The sequence below is a fragment of the Agelaius tricolor genome, unplaced genomic scaffold (assembly GCF_023055355.1).
Source record: "Agelaius tricolor isolate 1412-34295 unplaced genomic scaffold, bAgeTri1.0.p SCAF_4, whole genome shotgun sequence".
Lineage (NCBI taxonomy): Eukaryota > Metazoa > Chordata > Aves > Passeriformes > Icteridae > Agelaius > Agelaius tricolor.
In genome coordinates this window covers 35194596-35210936 of record NW_027269264.1, presented here as the reverse complement: position 1 = coordinate 35210936, position 16341 = coordinate 35194596, and the positions used below count along the sequence as shown (strand labels likewise).

General features: G+C 34.2%; 1 protein-coding gene across 6 annotated transcripts in view; it reads left to right on the top strand.

The window, feature by feature from the left end:
- The window catches only part of AP3B1 (adaptor related protein complex 3 subunit beta 1), a 153885-nt gene that overhangs the window by 74956 nt on the left and 62588 nt on the right, over positions 1-16341 (top strand). For all 6 annotated transcript variants that reach the window (XR_011678941.1, XM_071425249.1, XM_071425247.1 and 3 more), the window contains exons 15-19: positions 4082-4258; positions 9716-9902; positions 10838-10968; positions 13136-13247; positions 14597-14753. Coding sequence is in view for 5 of the 6 variants with exons in the window: in XM_071425249.1 (XP_071281350.1) it covers positions 4082-4258; positions 9716-9902; positions 10838-10968; positions 13136-13247; positions 14597-14753 (764 nt within the window). In the remaining variant the exon portion in view is untranslated. The remainder of the gene's footprint in view (positions 1-4081; positions 4259-9715; positions 9903-10837; positions 10969-13135; positions 13248-14596; positions 14754-16341) is intronic.

The following is a 16341-nucleotide window of genomic DNA, read 5'->3' as shown; positions in this document are numbered from 1 at the left end:
CTAGCCACATTCTTTTACCTTCTGACTTTAATAAATAATTTTTAAACTTTTGTATTAGTAAAGATTTAGCAAACAATTCTCATAATTTGACAATTTTTTTACTGACTCTGATATCGATGCATTTTTTTAGAATTTGAGAGGAATATGTGGCCACTGGGACATTTTGTCCAGGGACACTGAACTTGAAGTAAATATTCTGCTTGAATAAAATACAATTTAGAAAAAAATTATACACTGTGTAAGAGGCACAGTCACCAGTAAAAATTCTATTTTAAAGGAATTTTATATGTAGAGGTTCAAAGAATAGATGAGTCCTTGAAAACAAAAAACTAATACTTCTGTTGTGCTCCTATTCTTTCCTGTGTACCTTTTCGTCTTGCTGTCAGTCTGATATTTCAAATCCATTTTATCCCTCTTTCCAGTTCTGATTCCAAGTAAAATTTTAAAAAATTGCTAGCATGCAAATTTTCTCCTGGATGCAGAAAATTCCACCTCATTTGCAATTTGAGTATCTCTCATTTTGTGACAGATGGGAATAACCAAAACTGGTGATTTTAAGTTGTATTTTACCCTTGTGTTTTGTGTGAATATATTGAGAGCTGAACTACCTTTCAATAGTTTTTCAATTGCGCTGCTTAGAGCAATCTGTAAAGTCCTTACGGTATCTTTCTCTAATTGCTGTAAGTACCCAGAGTCTTGGTTTGAGGGGGAGTGTCTGGCTGGTTTTTTGTTTTTCTTTTGTAACCATTTATTTATTTTCCTTGAGACAGGTAATGGGTTGAAATGGCAACAGAAACTGCCTCCTGGTACTAAAGGCTTAAAAAGTGCACTTAACCACTTGCTCGGGCCATATGGAATAAAACATCAGCAAAGTAATTTACAATCCTGTTTGCCTTTGAGGATAATGCAGAGCAGAGCTGAATAATGAAAGTATTATTTCCTACATTTTTGTCAATTCAAGGTCCCTACTTAAGCTACACTGGAAAAGGCAGTGAAGGTCCAGAAGGGGCTTCATTTCTTGTTTGCTGTTTTGAGTACCCGGGAAACAACAGCTGTAGGATCATGTACTTGATCTTACATGGTTGAGAACTGGAAGGCTTAAACAGGGAAAAAGACGTCCGAAAATATTGTGTGATTTTGACCTCACATGAATCCAGTGACACAGAAACATTGGGTTCATCAGTTTGACATACACTTTTCATTAAAATGGCTTCTGCTCAGGGTTTGATTCAAAAAGTCTCTAATTGGTATTGATTCTTGTGGCAAAAAAATTGTGTTTAATATATATGCAGTATTTATGTAGTAAGCTAACCACCTGGTTAAAAGGCAGATTCTCACAAGAAATTTCTGTCTTCCATTGTCACTATTTTTCAAATGAGGTTTTGTTTAGTCTAATTATTTACCATTGTAAAATTAGTTTATTACTCTAATAAATTTATTTTACAAACTAGAAAAAAGACTTGAAGAGTAAAACACTGTGTTTAAATGCACGCTATTTAAATATATTTAAATACATTTAATTGTGGTTTTAAAGTGTATTCCTGTGCTTGACTAGGAAGATACAAGAATGATACTTGCATGTCATTATTAATGCTGTTACTGAAATTGGTCTGCTCTGTGAGCTCTGTTTGCTTTATCAAAAGACAACAATATGAAAAAGAATGTTTCTGATAGGCTGCTGCCCAAACTATGGTACTTGGTGATCTCTTGTAGAATTTTAGTATTTTAACATGTCTGTAATAAAATATTTTAGAAAAAAAATCTAGCGTAACTGAAATCTGAAGTTGCCTATATATTCTTATTTAGAGGTACCTATCTGTACAGTAGGCAACTTGAACTGCTCCAATACTGGAAAATCTAATGTACCACTCAATTACTATTCTTTAGCCCAATTTAAAATAATAGATTGGGTGTGAGGTCTTAATGCAGTGTAACCTTTGGAACATTAGAAATAACCTCTTTCCCTTTTGAAATCAGTGCACAGTAATGGCATCAGTCTTACCATTTTGCAGACGAACATACTCTGATTGTTTAAAGTTTTTATACATAGTGGTTGTTCAGTAGCTTGTTCATCTCTCTCATACTGTAAATTCCAAGGCTATTTAATTTTTTGTCAACTCACATTAAATAATTCATCTGTATCTTGATCTGTATTTACTTATATCTATATATGTTAAATCACTGTGTTATACTACTCTCAGCATATTATGTTACCTCTATCTTAAATTTCTTCCCCATAATCAGAATTGGCTTTATCTCTTACAGGACTTTTTGTTGTTGTTGTTGGACTCTATTCTGTTTATCCATTATGTGCTTTTTCTTTCAGTGGAGGCAGTCCTCTGTTTTCCCTATGACATGCCTGTTTATATTTTTGTTGACATGTATATTTTTAACCATGTCAAGTACAGAGGCAAATATTGTCAAGTTGACTTTATTCAGAGTTGTTTCCAAACTTTTTGGAGCACATTTAATCATTAAAAATTCTTGCAAACATGATTAGTATTTCTTTAGTAGGCTTAGTAGGCCATTTTACCTTTTTAGAATATACTTTCATAAGTAGTACTTTCAAATGTTACAAGATTACTGAGTAAGATACTTAATATTAGGTTCCCATTGTAATTCTGAGAAATAGATATTCATATATTAATAACAGACATGCTGGAACAGCAATTAAAGCATATATGAAAGTTACAAAGAATTAATACTTTGAGAACCACAATGCTGCATTTCTAAAGCACGTATATTCTGTGAATCTTATCCAAGGCAAAAGTCACCCTGCCATTAGTGTGAGCTTATTAATAAAGATAACTGTGTAGTATAAGGACTAATGAAAATGACTAATGTTAGTATGAGTTTTTCTGATCTTAGAAAAAGCAATAAAATTTCGTGAAAACTGTGGAAATTTTTCTTTTTTCTGAATTACAGTGTTTTTGCTAGACTAGAACAGTTACGCTTTTCCCTTGACATTTCAACATTTGAAATGTCAAGGGAAAATGTTGAACAAGAGGCTGGAGAGAATGTTAGAGCACCACAGTCTGTAGACACTATACAAGACATGCTTCTGAACTTTCTCATTGCATTCTTTCTTCCTTCTGCTCAAGGAAGGAGAAAAATATTTTCAAGGGATGTATGTAACATAGATGCAATTTTTAACTTGACCACCAGGTACTGTAGGCTAGCTCACCTTTTAAAAGAATATGTGTATAATATTTCATTTAAATCTTAACTGCTTCTATCTAAACTGCATGTAGCATGAGCTTCCGTTTTCCTCTGTGCTTTTCCATTTCGTCTTCTCTCTGGTTGTGGCATTGCTGTGCTTCTGAACTCAGCATCATAGACAGGGAGTTCATCTAAAAGCTGCTACTGCCAGTTATTTGACAGAGATACTGTCAAGCAGCTCCAAAATGGTAAGACCTGTGTGAACTTTTTGGTCAGTGTTTCAGTTAAGATGGTAGATCCCATTCAGAAATTGTGAATTGCAATTTTGAACTTCTGTCTCACCAGTATTCTGAGTTCAACTGGTCTCGTTTGCAAAAATACAAATCTTACTGTCATAAAATTCTGAATAAAAATGAAGGAAAGCTAGAAATAAAGAAATACATTCTAAACAGGCTTCTAAAAAATAGGCTTCTAAACTAGATAGGCAGGATTTGGGAAAGCTGTATTATTGGAAACCATTTCTGTATGAATATAGTAAAAAAAAAAAAAACCAGCTCTATTTTGTTTACGTGTGGTGTTATAACCTGGTGACAGGACACCACATTCACAACCACATCTTGAAGGCTTGGTCTGTGTTCCCAAATCTCATCAGCTTGTACTGTGAATATCAACATGTCACTTCTGTGTGCCTCTGTATCATCAACATGTAAGGCATGGGTTTTGGGTCAGAATCAGTATCTTACATTTCTATGAATATTCAGTCCTCCACAGTGGCTGTTTTTAATTTCACACTGCATAACTTTTATGTCAATTGTCTTTAAATAGTATTTTGTTTAACTTGTTATTGAACAAAGACACATACAAGTATGCAAAGCAGTCTTTGTGACTCTGTTATAACTTAGAGTGCTCAATGTTTTCTCAGGTTCCAGTAGCCAGAGCCAGCATCCTCTGGCTCATCGGTGAGTACTGTGAACGGGTTCCAAAGATTGCACCTGATGTTCTGAGGAAGACAGCCAAGAGCTTCACGAATGAAGACGACCTTGTAAAGTTGCAGATCTTAAATTTGGGTGCAAAACTCTACTTAACAAATTCAAAGCAGGTAAACCTAAACTCAGTATTGTATGTATTTAGAGTCATGGCAGGTTTTGTACAGTCTGCGTAGATCAGTAATGATTTCTGCTATATAAGTAACCAAACCTAGTCCATATTATTCTATGAAGAAAAGCAGAACATATGTTTTCAAGAAATACAATAGACTAAATCTAATCATGAGTCTTTAAGTGTGTGCTGGATCATAAATGTGAATATAGGGACAAGATAAGCTCTTTTTTGTATTTGTCTTTTGGAAATTGTGAAATTTTTACCTCACATAAATAGAGAAGATCTGTAAATTGTGTTAGCAATACCAGGTAGTAGGTTTTGATGATGTGATTTAATGTTTTCTGAAACCAAAATCAGAGCTTTCGAGAAAATGCTGTCATTTTGAACAAGAAGCTGCCCATTTTTTTGTTCAGGATATCTAAAAGGAAATTCCAGTAATAGGCCTTGTTTTCTATTTCCAACAGTGCTTGTTTTAAATATAGTAACCAGTTTCTCTTTTGTTAAAATTTTTTTGTTGGTTGGTTGGTTTGATTTAGTTTTTCCTATTTCCTTTTATCTTGGATGAGTTTTAATATCACTAGTAGTAAAAATAACTAAATAAAAATAAAATAAAAATAACTAAATAAAAATAGTAAAAATAACTAAATAAAAATAAAAATAAAAAATAAAATAAAAAATTTACTAGTAGTAAAAATAATCTAAAAATGTCAGATAAAAAAGACATGAAGATTAGATCTCCAAGCAGCTGAAAACAATGGCTATGAGTGGTGCCAGGTGCCTCACTCTTCCAAGTGACAACACTGTGAATCCCATCACTGACCATGGAATGTAGCATTTTGACACTAGTTTTTCACTGGAAATCCAATTATTGCTGTAAAAGATTGTAAAATCAAAGATTTTTTCCAAATGTAGAAGAAATACATTGTCTGATATATGTACTTTTCTGGGCTGCTAGACCTCTTTGTTTTAAAACAGTTTGCACAGCATGGGATTTTGCATCTCTGCAACTGTGATGTCTTCTTGTTCCTTGATAGTTATATGCAACTACAGCAGTGATCTGTCTTAGGCTTTATTTTGTAGGGCATGTGGGACATGAAGTGTCTTTCCATGCATTCAGACTGGAGTGAATGCTTTGCTTATACAGTCTAAAATGGGGCAGTAATAAAAGGTGACTTCTCTCTGGCAGTGCTCATCTTAAAGAAAATGCTGACTGAGATAAGAAAATATTTGGGTTGACTGTCTAAACTATCTTCTTTTAGCCCATTATATTTACTAATTTTCCATATAGTTTTTGTAATTTTGCACATAAATTCTTCCACATCATATTTGGTCAAAAATCCGTTGCATACAAGAAGATGATGATTTCTGTGATGCGTTTTTTCCTGTGATTCCTTTGATGCATTTCACATCTTAATACATTTTAAATCATCATTGTAAGTGCTCTTTAAAAAACTCTTTATTCAAACATGGTAATGATGATAAAGCAGAAGAAACTGTCTCTGAGATGCCTACATAAATGATGAATTTCATCAAAGGGTGTTTTCCTCTTGTAGTTTTAGGTTGTGGAAAAATAACTTATTATCTCAAGTGGTCAAGGTATCCACATAAAATTTCTGACAGTGTATATCTGGTGACTTGACTTGATTCAAAGTTCCATTCAAACTAGAATACCATGGGTTTCCCATTAGAGACTGAGAACACTTTTCCTATCTGTACATGAATTTCCAGGAGGAACTCTTCTCTACTCACTCAGTATTAAAATTACTTCCTGGAATTACTTCACTTCCTAAAAAGTCCAGCCATTTTTCAGTTTCATTTTTAAAATTTGATGTCAAATCTTGTGGACTTGATTGACCAGTTGTAAGTCTGTCCACCTCTCCTCAGTCCTGTGTTTTCTGTCTCCATATCATATCCTATGACATAGTAATTTTATGAATAATTCATCAGTTTCATCCCAAGTTAACGGAGTTGTGAAAACCTCAAAGATAAAATTTCACTATTGAAAACACTCAATGCCGACTGAGTAGATGAAAGATCTCTTTCACCAGGTGAGGAAAAGGCAGGTTGAACTCATCTTGACTTAACTTCTGTTTAGTCTTGTTTGAAGAAAAGCACAAAATTCTGGAGTAAATAAGATTTGCTTGTTTTACTCATTTTGTCTAAGTATATTCTTTTATTTGCTTGTAGTTTCCTGAAGTATATGGTGAAACAGTGAACACATTCACAGGATTTTAAACAAGATTTCTTAAAAAAATTTAAAATATACTTTAAATCCTGAGATCACCTCATGGACTTTCAAAGACTTCCCTATAATTTAAGGAAATTCCAGGTTCAGTTATATCTGGATAGGTATGTAGTAAAAACAGGCTTCCCACTGGTTGTCTGTATTTTTTGATAAACTTGATTTGTTTTTTCAACACTTAAAGTCATAAAACTTTGAGTGTGCTAGATAGTGCGTATAAGAGAAATATGTCATATAGTTGCCTAAGATGCTTCTTGCATGTAACGGAAAGAATAAAGAGATTTTGATTTTTGATAGGCTTCTGTAGTGTAATGCAGTAGGTCTCCCACCAGAAAAAGTCCCAAGTAGTTGTAGAGTGTAAATAGATATGTCAATCGTGGTTTAGCACAATAGCCTTATCTTGTGTGTCCAAAGAATCAAGTTACTGAAAGCTAATGATATATAGGAGTGGATAGATAACTGTTTCTCTCTCATTGTAGAGCCTCATCTGTTGGTAAAACCTGTATTGTAAAATATTCAAGTGGGGATCTACCAAAAAATTAATTGCTGCTAATATAGGATAGCCATTAAATCCTTAAATAGAATTATTGTCACTAGAACATTCCAGAAATGTTGCTGGAGGATAATTGAATTCTAGAAATACCTACACCTAACCCTTCTAGCCAAAACGAAGTGTAGAAAAAATAATAATGGGTTCAACAGTTTGGGGATAAAAGAAATTATATTCATCCTATATAATGTGCATGGAGAGATATCAGGAAATATCGACATGTGATAATAAGTGTCTTAAATCACAGATCAGAATACTTTATCACTATTCTATGAAGCAGTCATGGTTTGCAGAATCTGTCATGATTCACCAAATCAGTGTGCTTGCTGAAATGATTTTCAGCTTCTTTTGAGAACTACCTTGTTGGAAAAATTTACATGTATTTGTTGGCTTATTTTTTGTTTTTAATTAAAAATAATTGTTTCTATCAGCTACCTCCATGTAGAAAAGAGCTTCTACTTGTTTGCTTGCTTTACTATAAGAAAAATTTTAAAAATTAGATTCCCTCTCTGTTTCCATGAAAACTATAGTGTATATGATAATTGCGAAGAGACTTCTTGGAGACACAGAACATTCTTGTGTATAAGTTTGTTGTGTATTTATCTGTATTGAACAATATAAAAATTATATTTTAGAGGACAGAACAGGGAACAGGAAAAGAGAGAAGATCATGGAGAAAATTACCCCATTAAAGGAATTGCAGTCTTTCAGGATCAACTCTTTATATGTCATATTTGTCTTTATGTAATTCCATCAACACTCACTGAAAAAATGCCCTCTGTGACAAGGCCTTCAACTTTTCCCATCCCTATAACAATTCACAGGTTAAGATCATTGTGTTTTATGATCCATTCTCCTAAGCTTCCTGCCATGACAGTGAGGAGTCTTGTCTTGTTTTACAGTGGAGAAGTGATGATAAAGGCTGCAGGAGGTATCCCTCATTTAGTTTAATGCATGCTACCTGGGAACCCTCCCTTCCAATTCCATTTAGATTGAACAGTGTAAGTCCTGCATGAGTGCAGATTATGTAGGCTCAGTCTGATGCAGTTGTTTAAAATTTTATACCCTCATACAGAATTAGCTGCCAATAAACTGTGAAATACATATGGGAAAGTTTTGCCTTTCCCAGAACTAAGACAGTACCTCAAGGAAAAAAAAACCCTTTTCACAGAGCCATTCTTGGGTATCAGAGAGAAAAAAAAACCAAAAAATATTTAATTGACAGATTTTTTAAACTATGCTGTTATATTATTCTAATGTATAATGACTTATTTATTCCAATCTCTGGTACCATAGGTTATTTTTGAAATGCTTGCATATGTTGCATTGATGGGATTTAAATTAGAACAATTTTCTGTTTACTATGTATCTCAGTTACAGGAGTTAATCAGTACTCTGAAAAAGCATTTTTACATCTCCAGAAAAAAACTTCAACTTGCATCCTCAAGTTGGAAATTTTTAATCTGACCTTTTTTTTTGCAAATGGCATGTACAAAAATTAACTGATTTTTTGGACATATTTTTCTGCTCACATGATTGAAACTGTGTTATAGTCGTAGCAATAGCATGATAAACAATATATATATGCTAGGTTGTTTCTTTGTATAATGCAGATAAATCTCTCATGATTATACATTATTAACCCTGTCTTATGCATCTGTTCTGAGCTGAAGTACCAAAATCTGCTTCCTTAGGATGGTATATCCCTTCTGCTCTTTTTCCTGTTTGGTTGTATTAGAGGAAGTAGCATACATGTTTCAAATTAATCTAGTGGATTCCAGTCTATTCAGCAGTGTTGCTCTGGTTACACTACATTATTTTTATTTTCTATGTTTTCTTCCTTTCTTATATTTTCTTAGTTTAAAAAATTATCTGAATTGTTAAAATTATTTAAGAAGTTAATATTCTCAAACATCAAATTAGGAAGCTGTTATTATGCTGTAAAAACCTGTGATAGTGTAAGTTGCTCTTACATAAATAAATAAATGACTGATATTACTGAAAGCTTTAAGAAAAAAAATGGAAGAAGTCTTTTATCCTGGTTTTTAGAGGGCATCAGCAGCTTGCTTTTATGAAAAAGTAACAGCTAAATGCACTGCAAATAATTTGCAGTAATCCAGTTCAGTGATTCATGTGTCTGCTTTAATGGGTCATAATTCAGGATAAAGTAACTGAGTGCAGTCAGAGTGCAGACACTGCTTATGCCAGGGACAGTATCTCTTCATAAAACACACCTCAGCAGAAGCAGTTTGCCAGCCCCCTAATACCCTCTGATGTTTTGATGTCCTGCATATTTTTCCGATTAAGTTTTGAGTGCCATGTTTTTAGTTGTATTTCCACATTCATTATCCTCACGTAGACCCTTCAGCGGGTTTGCCATATATGATTATTTTTTTAATGATGCCTTTCTTTCCACTTCAGCAGTTTAATAATCTAGCACATGGCTGCTTCTCAGTACTCAGCATTCACCTCCCCAATACAGAAGAGGACATGTGCTTTGGCTGCAGAATTCCATTTGCAGCTTTAGAAATGCATATTCCCTGTGGAGCAACATTTGTTTGACATAACCATTCATTTTTATTACCTCTTTAAATATGTTTATCCAGAGTTATCAATAATCATAAATAACTTGTATTCTGTTCTTGTCCTGTTTTTTTCCACAGACAAAATTGCTTACCCAGTATGTATTAAATCTCGGCAAGTATGATCAAAGCTACGACATCAGAGACCGTACAAGATTTATTAGGCAGCTTATTGTTCCGAATGAGAAGAGTGGAGCTTTAAGCAAATATGCCAAAAAAATATTTCTGGCACAGAAACCTGCCCCATTGCTTGAGTCTCCTTTTAAAGGTATAACTGCCAAAATCATTTGGTAAATGTTCATTGTGTAAAGGAATGCGGCAGCTTATTCTATTTCAAATACTCTCACAAATTGTGTCACTTAGCAAATAGAAAAGATTAATATGCAAGGATGCTCAGTCTGCTTACTTGCTTTTCAACAAGCGAGGTGCACAGTGCATTTCTCTAACGATAAACCCTGGCAATATGATCTATTTCTATTCATGTAGATTTTAAATTTTATTTAAATAACAGAAGGTATGTCTTTTGAGGAAAACTATTCTTCAATTTAGGAAAATAGCTCTAGGATTTTACCTAGACTTTATTAGATGATTGTTAATGTGAGTATTTCAAATGTTATATGAATTTGAAATAAATTCAATCTCTGTAGATATTTTTTTCTCCAAAATAATAATTTTCCCTCTGTATTTTGCCTGTTGTTTTACAAGTAATATTCATTGTCTGTCTTCTCAAATTAAAAGGCTATCAGGCTGTCTAAATTAAAAATACTCTATTATTGTGACAATTTGCATTTTAGTTTTCATACTTACTTAGGTCTAGTTTTGAAGCTTTAAAGGAGCTCCATTTTGAAGAAAAACTATTAAAATTCTGGATGTGTTTGTGCCAAGACATGTATATGGATTGTTTAACTGTGCTGTCATTCTTAATATTCACAGTAAAGTAATTTTTAGAGAAGCTACATTTCAGAGCAACACCTCTAAACACACTGACTGATTAGCTTTTTTATTGACCATTATGGGGGAGATTATTGTAATCTATGGACTGAAATCAGTTTTTTGACCTATGAAGAGCTTCCTAGTTTATATTTATTCCATGACATTTGAGGTAATACAATGGCAATTACCTTTAGCCCTGATTAAGATTGCTCCTTGTGGTAGAGCTCACAGTGTTTGTGTGTTTCTTCCCTCCCCCTGCTTTTTTAATAGATCGGGATCATTTCCAGCTTGGCACATTGTCTCACACACTGAACAGCCGAGCCACTGGGTACCTGGAGCTGTCCGACTGGCCAGAGGTGGCACCTGACCCCTCTGTCCGAAATGTCGACGTGGCTGAGTCGGTACGTCAGCGTCACCAAAAGTAACTTTGCTGAAGGCACTCATCAATACAGAGTGTTAGCCCAAAACTACAAGTATTTAAATACTATCTGTGGGCTGTGTTGAAAGCCCTTGATGCGTGGGAATGTCCTGTTGCTTATTTTATCTTAGAAATCAAGCATCTGGAAACTTGCTTAATGCTAGTTCTTTTCAATGACAGAAGTGGATAAACTGTAGCCACTTTTGCTTCATTTTTGGAGTAAGTAGGCTTTTTTCACCTCCATCTCACTTCTGATTTCCTATCTTTTATCTCCACTCTGCTGCAGTATGTTAATTGAGTGTAGCTGGACTACCAAAGTCAGAAATGAAGAGGTTGGTTTGTGAAAAATCCAAGACTAAACAAACAAAAAAAAAAAAGGAAAAAAGGTAATGCAAACAACAAGAAGCAGCTGCAGGGGATTAGATTATGTATGTTTCGAAGTGTCGAGTCTGGAAGAGATGAGGGTTTACTTTTCAGATAATCTGAAGAGGATTAGGAAAGTTTATGATAGGAAAATGTCAGCTATTAGTGCATTAGATATTGGGCTTGTCATCTACTAGCAATAGCTTGTCATCTACTAGCAATAGCTTTTTGTTACTGCAGTGTAAACTCTGAGGGAAAGTCATATTTTGGTACCAGAATTGTGATTTATGTGTTGGGTACCAGAATCCTACTGGAATGCCAGTGAAAGCTGTTGAGCAGTAGCTGAAATGTAAGTATATTGGTATATAGTGTGCCGATGGTGCTCCTGGAGGTGTGGCATTGTAACAGATATACAGAGAAAAGCATGCAGTCCTGGTAATGAGCCAACTTCCTCAGTAAGTCATAGATTAAATCATTTGTTTATGAGATGTTACACACAGAAAGAGCAAGAAAATTTAAAAAATGGGTCTGACTTACAGAAGGCAGTGGACAGCAATCCGGTAGAAAAAGCATTTCTCCTTAGTACTGTAATGTGTTTACCTTCTTATATACATTTCAGGAAAAGTGATATTTGTACAAACTTCTGAAAGTTTTTATGGAAAGAATTTTAGATAATCAGCTCAAGCAGAGGATTATAAATGATAGGGTTGGCATGAAGGAATGTGCGAAGGTGCTTTCATCCATAAGACCAAACCCATAAGACCAAAAAGTATTGCAGGAAATTGAACAAATGGTGTAACATCCATCTGTAACATAGTAAAAAAATCCACCTCAAGTAAAAAAATCCACCTCAAACTATTTAAACCTCAAAGCAAGCTGGAAAATCCTTCAGCCATTTTGGGGTTTTTGCAAATATTTTCTTTGGAGGGTATCTCATTTTCATTAATTTTGTGGTTTCCCTAATACTAGCATATGTGAGTAAAGCTGAGTTAAGCTGCAATCCCCATGCAAATTGTCATTTATATCCAAAAGAATATTGGCATTTTCAACCACCCTTTGGTGTTAAAGAGGAAGCCAGTGTGTCTCTAGAGTTGTTTAGCCTTTCAGGTCATTGTTAGAGCCTATTTCAAAATTTAAGTCTTATTCCAGATCACATCAGTCAATGAGGCAGACCTGTATCACATTGTTGATAATTGATAGAATTGTCTGCCAGTTTGTTTTTCTCTCCTGTCCTGAATTTTAACATTGCTTCTCTAGTAGCATAGTGGTATATGGAAAGAAAAAAAGTCTGCGGGAAATACTGCCTCATTTTCACATTCTCTTGGTGGTAAAAAATTACTTTTATTTGGAGAATTGCAATGGAGGTGAAATATAATTTGTCTGTGGCTACCTTGAGTGTCCACATCTATTTTCTGCAAAAAACAGGATGATTAAGGTGGTGGGATTATTTAGCCTTCATTCCAGTTGTAGTCAGCTGGATCTAGAAATAAAACTCTCAGATTTCATGGTCTTTTGGCAAAGAACTTTATTTATCATTACTGATGCTTTTAATCTAGCTTACTAAATCTTTTTCTGGACTACCTAATAGACATCTCTCACCTTTTATGGGTATGTACCAAACTTCTAGTTCTCCTAATTGTGTGAAGTAAGAGAAGTTTAATAGCTTCTCTTGACTTGCTCAGATGATTTATTTAGCAACAGCTCTGAATGTTTTTATTCGATGTGTTGTGTGCATACTTCTGTATTGCTGGTTGCAAAAGTAAACTTAAATTGAAATTTATTTACAGGCAAAGGAATGGGCTGGAATTCTAGGCAAGGCAAAGAAGGAGAAACCTACTGAAAAGTTCTACTCTGAATCAGAAGAGGAGGAAGATGAGTCTGCCAGTACCAGTTCATCAGGTAAGTTTTGGAAAGCAACTTGTATTTTCGCTGCCTGGAAAACTGTGTCTTCAGAACTGTCTGGTACATAAAAAGAAAAAAAAAATTGCAAACAAAGCCAGAGCTGTGTGTAAACTCAATAAACTGGGGGAGAAATTTTACATTCACCATATTTAATAAGTTAGCTTTTGATTTGCTTCCCAGGCAAAAAAGCTGGCATGCTTCTTTTATCCTTTTTGGAGTCTAATATTAGTAAGGAGAGTGTGTAACTCCAGTTAAAACTGAAAGCACATAACTGTTTGCAGGAGAAGTGCCCAGATGCTTGGTTGTCAGGAACCTTAAGTCTTAAGTGTTTTTTGGCATTTGGTGGTGGTGAAGAATTATTTTGATAGCATGTGCTGCTCTGCTGATAAGTGGCCAGATATGTTTAGTTGTGTAGTCTTTCATGAGATTTATTCAGCAAATTGTGTTACATTATTTCTCTGAAGTTCTACATGATGTTTTCTGTTTATTATAATGAGGATATTGATGAAGAGAATAACAGCTGCCTATGAAGTTCAGTAAGCAGAGGTTCTTTTAACTGTTCTACCATTTATTGTCAGATAGGCAGTTCCCCAGGACAGCAGTTTCAGAAGATGTTAGTATATTTCAGATGTAGTAAAGATCATAATTCTTCCAGGTCCAGACTTTAAACACAGAAAATGTCTAGCATTAGAGACTTGAAAGAATTATAAATATCCAGTTGAATGGAAGAGGGTCATCTTAGAATACAAAGATGGAGCTGCTTCCTTCCAGTTCCTAAGCTGAGGAAATATGCAGAAATGTTTAAGAATTGTACCACTGAAATTAGTGATTTCTGAAGTAATGGAAGCATATACTCACTATAGATATTTGAATATTTTGTAACTTTATGATTAATTACAGGATTAATAATTTGTTTAAATCAGTGATTCAATCATAGTCACTATGGGTATTTAAGAACAGATTATCTAATTAAGCAACTGTTTGAGAAGATAATTTTGCAGCTGAGCGAATGTAAAGACTAGAAAATTTGAGGTCATCTCCAGCTCCTAATAGGGTTATGTAACTTTGAAGAATCCACATGTGATTAATTTATTATTCAAATTTCTAATTTGAAAAAGTATAATACTGTAGGCTGAAGAGGACAGGTCTTTAACTAATAAAATTTTGTAGATATAAGGGGAAAATAGTTCCCTTGCCTGCTTTTGGCACAGGGTAGATAATACTAAAGCTTGCAACTGGATCTTAAAATACCAAACCACTGTTTAATTTAAAACAGAATTTGATTTCTAAAATACTAATTATTTAAGCTATTTAGATCAAAATTGTAAGGCTTGTTTTCATTTCAGGGAGTGGGTCTGACAGTGAAAGTGAGAAGGAAGATAAAGAGGAAGGCAGCACTGATGAGAGTAGTGGGAGTTCCTCTCCCAGTGAAGAATCAACTGACAGTGAATCAGACAGCAAAGAAAGTGCTGCTAAGAAAACATGTAGGGCTGTCAATGAAAGGTAGGTAAATGTTTGTCTGGTTTTAATTTTTTGTGATACTAGCTTATAAAGCACTCTTCCTGTTACCAGTCTGCCAACCCTTTAATTAGGCTATTTTGGGTGTGTATTGGCCAAGGAGTGATGTCAGGGTATGAACCTAGTTCATATTTTCATTAATCAGACTAGTCTTATGTTTGGAATTAATTTCTGACTTCAGTAAAATCTTGGGTGGCTTGTTGGAAATTGATGTAACCTTGGGAGGCTGAATAAGTGATCAAATAGTTGTGTGAAACACTTAATTACCTTTGCTGCAATTTTGCTGAGAGCTAAAATTAAGTCCTTCAACACTTTGCCATTATGTAACTGAGACAATTGATTTTTCTAAATAATGTTGTATTAAAAAGATTATGATCCAAATATTAGAGGCAAGGGCTGTGAAGGGAAACGGTCATAAGATATTTGAGTGTTAGTGCTTTTAAGATTGCCTATTATCAACAGCATTATCATGTATTAAAGTATCATTAAAATTTTGAGTAATTGGGGCTAATACCTTGGATTGTATGAATCTGTTTCTTCCACTGCTGTCAGCAAGTGGCCTCTGCAGACACGATCGCCCTTTACTTTGTAGCCTGCTGCCAGCTCACTTGATGAGTTTGCAGCTCAGCTCAGTCGTGGCTGACAGCACTGATTGGGGCGCAGTACACACTCTGCTCCTTTTATTACAGACAGTAATTAAAGCAGCTCGCCTTGCCACTTCCATAACAAACACAGCATAATGCCCTAATTATGACTTTATTAATTTAAGTCAGGATTTAATGATTTTAAAAGTGATTTATATTGTTTTTCCTGTTCAGAACAAATGAAATCTGTAGGTTAAATTAATACAGGCTTTTCATCATCGCAAAGTTAAAAAGCTAGTTACCAGTAAATTCTTTTCATTAGAATAACATCTGAAATTTTAAGCACTAAGATAAACAATTATTACCCATCAAAACTGGCTGATGTGCAGTAAACTAACATTTTTTATCTTCAAAGCTAGTTTTAAAGCTAAGCTAAAGATAAATTATTAAAAAACAACTTCATTTATATAATGGGTTCACAACAGCTTATTTGTTAATGCAACTACAGCTACTATTAAATGGCAGTGAATGAAATATGGATGTTGTCATGAAGAAACTTTGAACAGTATAAAGTAGTGAAGTTTTGTTTGTCATTTACGTCAAGTTTTTAAATGTTGTCATACTGAAACATAATTTTCAGTACCTATTTTTCACCATGATTTTAACAATCAGATGTGCTACATTACACTGGTTTTGTGACATGTACTACTGTTCCATTTTTAGCTTTGCAAGCTTCAAATTTACTGCTTTATGCTTTTGGTTAAAATTTGGGAGGTAATTTTAGCTTCAGTTACATGGGTAGGCCTGGCCTAGAGATTATTAATTTGAAATAATTTTGATTAAATTTTATTTAGGCAATTCAGTCATAGGAGGTTCTTGAGAGGAGGAAGACTTTACTCTATTTTGATCTCTGTCATTTCTGATTTTCATTTCTCCTTCTCTGTATTTTTTTCATCTCAAAACATTGCAATCTCAGTGATGCAGCATAC